We start from the raw sequence: 13,276 nt of genomic DNA on the forward strand, positions 1-13,276 counted from the left end.
TTATGTGTCGATGCTTCACCGTGGTTTTATCATCCTTTGAACAAATGACGGACAAGGTGGCGTGAAATAAAGTGGTGCCATCCAAGCCAACTCAAAACGCAAGCATGCTCATTAAAATTCGCACAGCGACTCGGATTCGCTAAAATCTCGATCAAACGTGTGATGGATCGACCAATCCTGGACCGGGTTCCGGATCCCGTGGTTGGGGGTGGCCTGTTGAGCTTATGAGCACAACGCGTCACATACGTCGCCTTTGTTGGTTCCCTGAATGTTTTTCTTTAAGCGATGGAGGCGCTGTGGTGCGACGTGTGCTGTCTTTTTTTACTCTTCGTCAGTGGAGGGCTCATCTTTGACGTGTCGTTGGGTAACATTCGGCCATCAAGTGATTATTTCCAGTGACTGGTGTCTTGCCAAGTCGTAGTCGGTCCACTGTCAGCCAGAGCTTCCCAGAAATACAGCTGGGGTGTTGCGAAACTGTTAGCGGAAGCACGTTACGGTGAACAAGAATAACAGCTACGGTCAGGCAAAATCATGATGCACACATTGAGGCAAGTATTGTGAAGAGAGAGGCACGGGGCCAGGAAGCCAGGCGAAACGGGAGTTGACTGTCTTGGTAAATACAATTCAAGAGAGGAAATAAAATCATGAAGACACCAAGTTCAAACAGTACAAGCAAAACCAATCTCTGCGAACCCATTTGACCAACATCCATCTCTCACTGCCCATCTTCCAAAGCCTTCAACATGCCCGCCGCAGCATGTGCGCCAAGGGCGTCTAGGCTGGCCATGCCCATTATCTCCAACACACTAATGTCAAACCCAAAAGTTTGCCTCCACCAAGTTCTCATCTCGATAGCGACCAGTGAGTCCATGCCCAGATTAGCCAAAGGCGTTGAAGTTACCAAGTCCTCCTCGGGCTTCATGATAAGACTGAGCAACTTCTTTCCAATCTCCCTTGCAAGAGTGGCGGCAGTGGCTCTCTCTCTCAGTCTTCCCGCATCACGGCGCACACTACCAAGGAAGGCATTCAGACTATCGTTGGACGAGCCGGAACGCGCGTTGGCTCCAAGACTGGTGTTGTGGTACATGGCCATTCGCATGTCCTTACGCCAAATGGACCGGTTGTCTGCACTCTCGAGAGGAGTAGCTGAAGCAAGACCAACAACAAAGTTGTTGTGAGTCACAAAAGTCGAGGCTGGGCCACGCATGCTGGGAGGAGGAGGAACAGCGGGGAAGGTCATCGACATGGCGATGGCGTCCAGGAGTTCCTGCTCGTTGATTCCGTAGGCTCCCGTCAGCTTCATGACACGCTTGAGGCCGTCGTCGCCAGAGATGACACCAATATCAGTGACATCGCCAATGTCAACGGTAGAGGCGGGGAGGCCTAGGTCGGCGCGGTACTGAACAAAGCTGTCCAGGAATGCGCTGGCACTGGCATAGTTGGCCTGACCTGGTTGTCCGATGATGCCCGAGATGGAAGAAAAGAGGAGGAAAAAGTCCAACTCGCAGCCAGCGGACACAGTGGCCTTGTGAAGGTTCCAAGTACCCTTGATCTTGGGCTCAACAGCAGTTGTCCAATCTTCATAAGACATGCGAGATACGGCACTGTCTCGAAGAACCATGGACATTTGCAAAACGCCCTTCAGCTTTGGAGCGGCCTCGATGGCTCTGTTGACGTCCTCCAGGACGGAGACACTTCCTTGAATCAGCTGAACTTGGCAGCCCATACTCTCAAGCTCATGAACAATGGCTTGCTCGCCAGGACGTGATCCAGCGCTTCGTGAAAGGTAGACAAGGTGGCGAGCACCATGCTCAACCATCCATCGCGATACCGAGCGTCCAATGCCACCCAAGCCTCCGATCAAAAGATAAGAGGCTGACTCGTCAAGCTCAACCACCTTTGGCCTGGTAGCGCTGTCGCTGTCAAACTTGAGCGTACCGTCTGACTCGCGGATCGAGATGACGATCTTGCCGATGTGCAGACCTCGTTGCATGTAGCGGAAAGCATCCTGCACCGCGTCGGCATCGAAGACCTTGTTCGGGTTGATAGGAACAATGTGACCTTCCTTGTAATAACGAACAACAGCCTTGAGAAGTCTGGACAATCGTTAGTCATAGCTCTAATTCCTTATGGGAACAATGAACTCACTCTTTGCAGATGGATCGCCTCTTGGAGCACATCTGGTCCATATCGACACAGCAGTAGCTTCGGTTGGCCATGAAGACGTCCATGTCAAGCTTTCCAGAGCCTAAGAGGTCTCGCTTGCCAATCTCAACCATCTTGCCAAACTCTGCAACACATCGCCAAGTTGCGTGAAGTAGCTCGCCTGAGAGCGAGTTGAGGACGAGGTCAACTCCAACACCACCAGTCTCTCGGAAGACTCCTTCGACAAAGGTGTCGTTGCGAGAATTGAAGATCCTGTTGCGCGGGATACCAAAGGTGTCCATGAGATAGTTGATCTTGACCTCGCTGCCGACTGTGACGTAGATCTCGGCTCCAAGCATGCGGGCGACTTGGATGGCCGCAATGCCTACACCACCACAGGCACTGTGGATGAGAACAGACTAAGGTAAAGGTTAGTATAAGATGGCGGTAATAAATGGTGAGTCTTAGGTAACCCAATATCAAGCACATACCTGTCCACGTTTGAGGCCGCCAATGTCGATCAGGGAGTAGATGGCTGTGGCGTAAACGCAAGGCATTGTTGCGCCCTCCTCAAAGCTCAGCTCATCGGGAATAACCTCGCAGAGCTTCTCTGAAGTAATGATGGAAGTGGAGAAGGAACCCCTGCTGAAGAGGATAACGCGGTCGCCCACACGCAGGTCTTTGACGTCGGGGCCGAGACGAGTGACAACTCCCGTTGCCTCTAGACCGAACCCCTCCTCAGGAATATCGATGATACCATTGGCACTGAGAACATCCTAATTTTAGGGTAGAATGGTTAGTGGCCTTAGTCCTGTAACATCTATGTAATATCCTGCTCTTAGAGGAGTTACTTACTCTGAAGTTGAGGCCGCCGGCATACACATCAACCTCCACATCATCACCTAGAAGGGGCTTCGCCACTCGACGAGACCAAGTTAGAGCATTGAGAAGACCAGGCTTCTTGCTATCGAGAACAATGGGCTCAGTTGGGTTGGTCGTCAACAACTCTTGACTCAGCGAGAAAGGGTAGTATCGTCCAATATGGACCATGCCGTCCTTAATCGCGTACTCGTAGTCAGGGTGAAGCCACTCGCACCGTTCGTTATCTCGAGCCAAGAATCTGGTAAAGACACTTGCGATTTGTTCAAGAGAGGTATCAATATCGTCTACCTCGCATGTTGCAAAGTTAACAGCCATTTCGCTGCGGATTGTACGGGCAGCACCGACAACCTGAGCGTAGGCAGGGCTGACACACTGCGTCTGACTGGGACGGGTGACCCAGAAGATGCCAGCATCGCCAGCTCCATCGACGAGCTTCTTGAAGTTCTCAAACTGGATGGTAGTGATATTCTCGAAGAACGGCTCGTCCCTTTCCAGGAGAACGAGCACCTCTTGACCTGGAGCGGGAATCTCGTCAGGGCTGCACTGGTTGACAACATGACCTTGTTTGGTCAGAAGCTCAGTGAGTTGTTGCGCAGAGCTGTCGTCAGAAGGGCAAAGGAGGGTCACTTCCTGACCGACAGTCTTCTTTTCAACGAGAGGCTTGGCAATGATGATTGTGTTCTCTTGGAGAGGCGTGTCTGAGCCCGGAGCAACGGCTGTCTCATTGAACCCTGCGGCGACGAGTGCGGCCTTCCATGCCTCAGTAGAGACGTACGGCTGCTGGACACGGCCATCGGCGGCACCACACCACCACCACTTCAAGACACCGAAGATGTAGTTGGGCCACTTGGACGAGGGACTCAGTTCCTGCAACAAGAGCCTGCCGTTGGGTCGAAGAAGCTTCCTGATACTCTTTAGGGTCTCGGAGACGGACTTTGTAGCATGAACGGCATTGGTCGCAATAACGAGATCGTAGTCACCTTCCTTGAAGTCCTGCTCGGCGGGGTCCTGGCCAAGATTCAGAACAGCATGGCGGATGTTGGCGAGACCCTTGGTTCGCTCCTTGTTGTCAAGTAGCAAACTAGAGCTGACGTCCGTGATGGTGTATTCCGAATAGTAGATGCGGCCGTCCGGGAAGCTGAGATCCGTCCAGGCGTCGACTGTCGGAGCGCCAGTGCCGGCTCCGACCTCAAGAACCTTGAGGCTGGGCTTGCTGTGTGCCAGGTGACGAAGGAACGTGGACCGGTCAAAGTAGTCTCGGAATGCAAAGACCTTGGAAAGAGTATCTCCAGCGAGGATCACTTCCATAGCGTCGATCTGTCCGTCAAAGATTCCATTGATGTCGGAGCAGATCTTGAACATGGCATTGGCAACGTCGGCGGCGGCAGTTGTAGACAGTTCCTGGGTAAGATCGGTAATCCTCTCCATGATGTCCTCGTCTGTTCCATCTCCAAACGTAGAGCTCTCTGTGGAACGAAGCTGGTCGTGAATCCATTCTCGGTACCTTTGCATGTGCGGTACAGTTGTCTCGGCTCCAGCCAGTTGCCTGTTTGAGTACAGCAGGCAAAGACGAGTCATCTCCTCGAGCTCCGGCGTGTATCTAGCTCGATCGACATCAGGCTTCATGAGAGTCGCAGCATCCATAAAGTCCAAATGAGGACCCCATTCGTATCGAGTAGTGGCTTGGTCGGTTCGCCCTTCTCCGGCACTGCCGTCCTCTAGAGCAGCGAGTCGTACTCCGGCCATTTTCAGGACTGTCTGTCCATCCGCAACTCCCTTGCCTTCGCCCGCGATCGATCCAAAGCGGCTCATGGTAGCCGAAACGTCAAGGCTAATGCCTCCGACAGAACGGTAGATGTCAAGCTTCTCAATGGTGGTGGGGACGGACATGACAGGCTTGGTAGTGAAGCCCTTTGTGGCGGCGACACTGAGTAGCTGCAAGCAAGCATCGACGATGACAGGGTGAAGATGATAGTTGGCCTCATCGCCAACCTTGTTGTTGAGAACCTTGGCCGCGGCGACCTGTTGCAATGTTCCTGACGAAATGTCTTCGAGGCGCTGGAACTGACGGCCATAGCAGAGGCCAGCCTTGTGCATCGTCTCATAGCACTTGCGTGAGCCCAACCTTCGGGGCAGGGGCTCTTGAGCCTGGCTCTCCTCCGGGCTCTCTGATACGGCCTTGACCTGGCCGGTACAGTGCTTCGTCCAGGCGTGGCCATTGTGCGAAGCAATGGTAAACTCCCACCAGGAGCTGTCGAGTGAGTCTGTCAGACGATAAGGGCGGAAGGTTGTCATCACTTCGACAGGATGACCCTCAGTTAGTAGCAGTGCTGAGTTGACAAGAACATGGCGGAGGGCATAGGCTTCCTGGACGCCCGTGGTTTGTCGGATTGCCTCGCCAACCATGGCAACGTAACCGGCAAAGGGGAAGACTGCGTTCTCTCCGATGATGTGATCTCGAACCCAAGGGACATTGTCCAAGTGGAGGAGGTTACGCCAGGTGGGCTCCATATCAGTGCTCTCTGCCACACGGAAGCCGAGAAGATCGTGGTATGGATGTCCACGATGACGCCACTCCTTGGAGATCCTTGACTCGTACCAGTAGCTCTCCTCATGGTTCCAAGGGTATCTCGGGAGGTCAGGCAAGCAGGCACCATCAGGCACAAGAGCCGCAAAGTCGACGGGAACGTTCTGACAGAAGAGTTTTCCGACAGCTGTCAGGAATGACTCGATGCAATTCTGCTTACGAATCATGGCAGCAGCATAAGGCACTGTCATCGACTTGTCGGCTGCAATCTGTCGGAGTGGGCCCGACAGAGCAGAGTGAGGGCCAATCTCGAGGAAGAAGATGTTCTTGCCGATGGGGTTGTCGAGAATGCTGGTAACTGCAGTGGAGAACATGACTGGAGACTCAAGGTTGGTCTGCCAGTACTTGGGTCCGAGAGAGGCCTTGGTGTCGAGGAGTTTGCCGGTGACGCTGCTGAAGAAAGAACAGTTGGTAGGGGCGCGGCCAAGGACCTTGTGTTCCTTCATTCGTGAGTTATACTCGCCGCCAATCTCTGCCATGTGATAAGAGTGGTAAGCCTTGTCGACCTTGAGCATTCTGGCGAGGGCATCAGGATAGGCCTTGTGGATTTCAGCGACAACCATCTCGAGCTTGTTGGTGTCTCCAGACAAGGTGACACTCTTGGGAGAGTTCTCACACGCCCTGACAACTCCGGGAACAAGGAATGTCTCAACCTCATCCCAACCCAGTCCAATGGCTGCCATGGCACCCTTTCTCTTTTGTTGGAGTGTGACATCACCTCTGAGCCATGCTGCGGTGATTGCCTCCTGGGCAGTCAGAGCACCGGCGGCATAAGCAGCAGCAATCTCACCACTAGAGTGACCAACTACAGCCTTGGGTCTGATGCCAATGGTAGCGAGGGCGTCGATCATGGCCAGCTGGATGGCGGTGCAGGCGGGTTGAGAAAGCTGTGCAGTTTCCACCCTGCTGGACCTAGGGGGCTTCAGCAATTCCTCCTCAAGACCCCAGTCCGGACCACCAGGGATAGACCGAAGGTGCTCGTCAAGAGATCGGATGGTACCCCTAAAGGTGTCGTTGGTGTATAGCATCTCCTTGGCCATCAGAGGCCATTGGGCTCCCTGACCAGTGAAGACCATGACGACACTAGGTGTCTGACCAATTCGTGAAGTGGGAGAGACGAGACCAGCTCTCTCTCGGGAAGCCACCACGAAGGCTCGGTGCGTAAGATGCTGACGACGATTGGCAAGGGTGTATGCCAGATCCCCAAGACTCTCGGGGTGACGGCCAAGGAACTCCTTATAACCTTCAGCCATTCTCTTGAGAGAATCAGCCGAATTAGCGGAGTAGACAAGAAGTTGAGGTGTGCGCGAAGTATTCTTGGTCTTGGTCTCAACATTGAAGCTTCGGGCAGAGTCAATGATAACGTGGGCATTAGCACCTCCGATGCCGAAAGAGTTGACGCTAGCTCTCTCGTATCGATCCTCAGGCCAAGGAGTAGGCTCGACAGGAACAGTCAACTTCCTAGTCTCAAAAGGAATGTTTGGGTTTGGGGTGTTGAACTTGATGTTGGGTGGAATGATACGGTGCTGAAGAGCCATGACAACCTTGAGAAGCGAGGTGAGACCAGACGCTCCCTCTGAGTGACCGAGATTGGGTTTGACTGATCCAATATGGACACCCTTGCCACCAAAGACTCGTGCGACGGCATTGGCCTCGATGGGATCACCGACAGGAGTGCCTGTCCCATGACACTCGACGAATCCTGTCTGCGAGACATCAAAGCCGGCGTCCTTATATGCCTTTCTCATCATTGACTCATGGCTCAAAGTATTGGGATGAGTCAGACCTGGTGTTTTGCCGTCGTGGTTTGTGGCAGTTGCCCGAATGACAGCTCGGATTGGGTTGTTGTCTCTCAAGGCTGCCTCCAGAGGCTTGATGTAGATGGCCGTAATGGCCTCACCGCGGCCGTAACCATCAGCATCAGCCGAGAAACTCTTGCAAGAGCCATCGGGAGAAAGGACACCCTGCTCAGTCATGGCAGTGGTCATGTTGGGGGCCAAGATGAGGTTGGCACCTCCAACAATGGCGGAAGAACAGTCGCCTCGCTGAATAGCGACACATGCTTCATGGAGACATACAAGAGCGGCGGAGCATCCAGTGCGGACCGTCATACTGGTTCTCAGTTAGTACACATGAAGGATAGAGAAGGATATCGGGATATAAACACCTGGGTCCATGAAGATCCATCTCATACGAGATACGATTCGACAGGAGAAAGTCTCCGTAACCTCCAACACGGTGCATTCCCCACTGCTGCGGCTCCTTTGCCCACATCTCGATCCAATCCTCACCGAAGCTACCCATGTAGCAACCTACCAGGCCCCCTCTGAGGTTTGTCTCACCTGCATCGTCGATAGCCTCCCGAACAACCTCTAGCATCTGCCTCTGGTGGGGATCGGCGCGTTCTGCCTCAGTCCGGCCCAGGTTGAAGAACGATCCATCCAAGCTGCCCAAGTTGATGCTCTCGTCAAGGAAGTAGCCGTACTCAGACTTGACTGATCCAGGCTTGACGTGGGGAGAATAGTACGCATCGACGTTATATCTAGACTCGGGAACGCGTGTGCGAGCATCTCCCTTGGCCACAAGGAACTCCCATAGCTGTTCAGGAGTGTGGAGGCCTCCAGGAAGACGGCACGCCATGCCGCAGATGGCGATTGAGACCGGACCAGAGCCTCTGGGTATGTTGTCTGCCCTGTTGACATGAGTTCCATTTGTCGAACTACCGTTGGTATGCACGCCGTTAGTGCCTTTTGTGCCATTGACACTGTTGCCGTTGACTCCATTGCCATTGGTGTGGCCGTTGGCACCATTAGTACCGTTGGTACTGTTGGTACCGTTGGCACCGTTGGTGCGTGTGCCATTCGTAGCAGTCACATTCTGGGCGTCGGTCGTCATGATGTAGGTGTCAAGCTGTGGAGTGTTATGATAATGACAATTCTCCGGTCCTGCGAAGGAAGAATGAATTCTAAGTTTGAAAGGTGTATGATGAAGAAGTCTTAGAGAAGCTGCTTGGAGCTAACTGAGTGGAATTCCCTCTGAAGTCTGGAGGATACCAGAAGCTTATAGCTTTCGTTGGTATGTATCTCGGTCGACTAAAGGAACACAGTGTATGCTTAGATCCCAGCCCTGAGTCTGTCTCCCTTCTTCGTTCAATGTGGAAATTCCCAAGAAACGGAATCCGCAAATCGTTGCGTTTGTCGGAACCTCTCTCACCATCCCAGAATAATCATGCGTCGTTCGAGAGAACGGAGTTTCCGTGGCTTGGCCAACCTCAAGGTCGGGTTCCGCCCTCGCTTCGATGCGCCAAGGGACATTGCAAACATGACATTTGATACTATCTTGACAGCTGAAACAGGAAGGTAGACTTGTATGTTGGGATTATCGATGGTGAACAAACGTGGGATAGCTATTGGACATGGTGTGTGGCCACACCCCACGGCTTGGCCCCCTGCGATGCCACCTAGCCCACTTAAGGAGGCACTTTGGCATCTCCCCTGCATTTCTCTGACCACCCGGCCACCGCCTGTTCTCTGCGAGATACTTGTCGCCTGGCTTTCTGCCCCTCGATGCAACTCTTATCGGAACCCGCAGTCGGCCGATATGTCCGGAACCCGCACCTTGCAAGATCGGATGAGTTGACATTGCGCTGGCATGGATATGACACCAAACTTCAGAGCCGTGACAGGAGGAAGTGAATCGAGCTTTGGTTGAATATCGGATCCCGGAAAAGATCTGAGACTTGAGTTGAGCGATAGCGTAGAGCAGGTATGCAACGACTCGATCGGAAGTCAAGCCATAGTCGACAGGCCAATTCGACAACACATGATGGGCAATAGGATGAGATAGGCTAGTTTTTTCTGATCCGAACTCAAATACTGGTTGTTTCGCTGCATGTTTCTATCACAACTCAACCTTCACCTCACATTTCGACCCAGTCTCCATCGATCTCTTGCAAAGCCAGCTTCTTTTGGAAGTTCAAACCCTCAAACCTTGCTCTACTTTACTACGTAAAATACTCAGTCAACCGCTCAGTCAACCACTCCGTCAAAATGCCCAAGGTTGTCCCTCACATCAAGGAATACTTGCAGGCCCAGGAGCCGCAAGCTCCTCGCATGAAGGATGCCCCCGTCTTTTACCGCAACCTGGAGGAGGCTCTCGACACTCGTAGAGTGGACCAGAACCTCATTGTCTTCCGTGACTTCAAAGAGGGTGTGGATTTCTCATCCAACGACTTCCTATCTCTGGCCACCACTGGTCTCCTTAGAGACGAGTTTTTCGAGGAACTTAACCGTCACCCCAACTTCCGTCTTGGAGCTACAAGCTCTCGGCTTCTTGACGGAAATAGCAGTTACATGGAGACCATCGAAAAGGAGATCGCCGAGTTCCACAACGCCGAGGATGCCATCATCGTCAACTCCGGCTATGAAGCGAACGGCGCCATTTACACTGCCATTCCTCGTCCAGGTGACGCGATAGTCTATGATGAGCTTGTCCACGCCAGTACGCACGATGGAATGAAGAACTCTGTGGCTCTAACCAGGGTGTCTTTCCGCCACAATGATGTTGACTCCCTGGAGGAGACCCTGGCCTATATCCGCGACACCCAACCCCTCATTCAAAAAGGCGAGAGGTCTATCATCATCTCTGTAGAGTCAATCTATAGCATGGATGGAGATGTCTGCCCTCTGAAGGAGTTTGTGGATGTTGCCAAGGAAGTCTTCCCCCTAGGCAATGCTCAGTTTGTCGTCGACGAGGCCCACGGCACTGGCGTTGTTGGAAAGCAGGGAGGTGGCCTTGTTCAAGAGCTTGGCCTCGAAAAAGAGATTGCAATTCGAATGCACACCTTTGGAAAGGCCCTGGCTTCCAATGGAGGTGAGTTGTCGTCGGAAAATCGGGTTCTTGGCCGTGCTAATATCGCCCAGCTGTCATTCTTTCAAACTCAACAGTCAAGACCATGCTCATCAACTTTGCGCGTGGGATTATCTACACGACTGCCCCTAGCTTCCTTGTGCTGGCTGGTATTCGCGCTGGTTACAACTTGCTCAAGGCAGATATGACTGTGAAGGTAAGGAGTGGACCCAAGCAACATCCTTGATGCGGAGGGCTGACGCTTATATGCACGTACCAGGCTCAAGAACGGGTCCAGTACCTTGTCAAGCTCTTCTTCAAGACCATTCAGGCGCATCCTGCCTACGAGAGGGCTGCGGAGACTGGAATTCTCCGTGTCCCACTTGCCGATGGGTATGAGACCAGGCCTTTTGTTACCCAGGTGGTGCCTGTCTGGACTCGTCCTCATCAGAATCTCTTCCTGGTCTTCCATCTTCAGATGGCCAAGTACTGCGCGTACCCCATTGACTTCCCTGTCGTTCCCAAGGGCGCGCCACGTGTCCGTTGTGTGTTCCACAACCACAACACCGACGCTGAGGTCGAAGGTCTGGCCCATACCCTGTACGAGTGGGCCCAGGAGATGCTTGACATTGAGGATGGAAAGGTTTCCTCCAAGATCCCGGTAGCAGCTCGCCAGGCCTTTACCTGGACTGCGGAAGGAGAGACCAATGGGAATGGCGTGAAGGCATAGGTAGATGTTGCGATATTCTGGAGGAGGATAGGAGGCCTGATTGGTTGTGTTGTACGGGGACCAGGGGTGGGAGTGTCAAGACAGATACTCCTTACACTTGCCATTCTTTTGTACCCAGACTTGGTCCTTCGCTTAACAGCCTGGGTACTGAACCCGGAAATTAGTAAATAGACGCGTGGATTTGCTTAAAGCATCAATGTTATGGTCTAAGTGACAAGGAATGACAAGAGTAACAAGGGTCATCCCTATGCTTAGCAGCATGCAAAAGGTAACTTCGGTAGAAGCGAGGAAACCCTGTTGAAACGTGGACACAGGGGGATAGTAAATTAACTTTTATAGCCAGTTGCCTGCGATAACCACCCTCACGTGGAGACAGCTTTCTTAGCCCTACGGACAACCATCGGACCCGAATGAGATACCTTCCCCATCGAGAGTGGTGCTACGTAGCCCTGTCAGATTCAACGGGTGATCGGCCGAGCCGCTTTGGCGCTAAGTCTCGGTGTCCGGTTAAGGAGTAGACGGATGCACTTTGATGGAGTATCTTGGTAGATTCACTACTTCTGAACATGGGCCAAAGAGTGATCAACCTTCGGATCGATGAATCTGCAGAAGATTCATGTCTCAAGTGGAATTGGCAGTGCTCTGGGATTGGGATTCACTCCGGCAATTGCCCACGCTGACCTTATCTTGACACCATCCCTGCCAGGGACCTTCATGTACGATGCCCCAAAGAGCAACAGCCCTCACGACTAATTTCCAATGAAAGAAGGAGAAACCCAAACAAGCAGGTAGTACAGTGTCATGTCACTTTGAGCAGGATCGGCCCTCGACCGTATCAAACCGACCAACCGGCCCCTGTCAGGTGGCGCCATCCCGTCTGACGTGTTGCTTAGCGTTAATCAACAGGCCTCATCTCACAAATCGGCTGAACTCATGCTACCGTGCATTCACGAATCTCTCCCGGCACTGTTCAGGGGCCAACCAGATGATGAATTCACGAACCGTGGGGGAAACTAGGCAACCAACAAAGATCTGGTAGGGGGATCCAAGCACTGTTACAGCGACATCCTTGTAGCCGGCGTCTGCGCCATGATCAAGTTACATTCACCGAGGGTCGTTTCGAGGCGGTCTTACATGAACGACCGTCGTCTAACTCCGGCTCCTGTCGTAGATCTCCTGATCCATCCGACGGCATTATCTCCCCGCGCCACTCGGGTCGCGGATTGCGACATGCGCAGTCTGGAGTGAGGTCTGCACGGACTGAAGGACCTTGTGGGCCAACATCAGCACAGGAAGGATGCAAATGTGCCGATGTATTTTAGCCAATGCGGTAATGAGATGTTGATCAACCTCTCTGGACACGACCAACAGCCACGGGGGAGCCGTTAGCTCGGGCCGAACCGCGTGCCTAGGCCAGTAAGAGAAGGTCTCAGCCCCGGGGTATTTGTATGGGAGGTGGTCTTGATGTACCTCAGCCTTAAATAAGATGGGGCAAATATCAGCCCTAGTCGCTGACTGTTCGTGTTGGTTCTCGCCGTCAGAGCCGATCGATATGCACTCAGATACTACTTCGGAGCACTTCCAAACAGAGTCATAATGCCGTCGCACGGGAAGAGAAGTTGGGATGCATCTGAGGATACCGAGGCACGCATTCACCCTCTCGTATTTGTGTTTAGGTTTTGGTCCCAGGTCCCGTGCTGATCAAATTGCTAACTAGTGATGTAGAGAGGGGCCTCTAAAGACTACCCAGGTGTGTTGTCCAATGTCCTCTTGTTGGATAGAACCAGCAGCTAACTCTACCCTTTTCTTGGGTAGTATGTGATCAGTGCCGGTCACGAAAGATTCGATGTGGGAGAGAGCGGCCTCATTGTTCCAACTGCGTCCGTCTCGGCCTTGACTGTGAGTGGCTGGGACAGGGCAAGAAGCCTAACCAGACAACTTGGCTGTAAGTATCTGATAGGCCCAGAAGTTCTACCATGACCGAACCTCTAAACTCATTCTGTCGATTTAGAAGCCACGCAGTAAACCGCCTCGGCGATCGACTCCAAAAGCTTGAAGATGCTGTCTCCGGCCTGCAAAGTTCC

At 52.9% G+C, this 13,276-nt stretch overlaps 2 protein-coding genes across 2 annotated transcripts; one reads left to right on the forward strand and one right to left on the reverse strand.

Annotated features, from left to right (window-relative positions):
* Window positions 1-715: 715 nt before the first annotated feature.
* Window positions 716-8,509, reverse strand: NCS54_00764800 (Carrier domain-containing protein; the record flags this gene model as incomplete). The annotated part of the gene is made up of 5 exons (XM_053153063.1): window positions 716-2,096; window positions 2,149-2,564; window positions 2,637-2,921; window positions 3,001-7,726; window positions 7,782-8,509. 5 exons carry the CDS (start codon window positions 8,507-8,509, stop codon window positions 716-718), a joined length of 7,536 nt encoding a protein of 2,511 aa, XP_053009038.1.
* A 1,154-nt stretch (window positions 8,510-9,663) lies between these two features.
* NCS54_00764900 (Aminotran-1-2 domain-containing protein) lies at window positions 9,664-11,192 on the forward strand (the record flags this gene model as incomplete). The annotated part of the gene is made up of 3 exons (XM_053153064.1): window positions 9,664-10,486; window positions 10,537-10,679; window positions 10,743-11,192. The coding sequence occupies 3 exons, from the start codon at window positions 9,664-9,666 to the stop codon at window positions 11,190-11,192; spliced, it is 1,416 nt and encodes a 471-aa protein (XP_053009039.1).
* Window positions 11,193-13,276: the final 2,084 nt, after the last annotated feature.

The sequence above is a fragment of the Fusarium falciforme genome, chromosome 6, assembly GCF_026873545.1.
Source record: "Fusarium falciforme chromosome 6, complete sequence".
Classification (NCBI taxonomy): Eukaryota; Fungi; Ascomycota; class Sordariomycetes; order Hypocreales; family Nectriaceae; genus Fusarium; species Fusarium falciforme.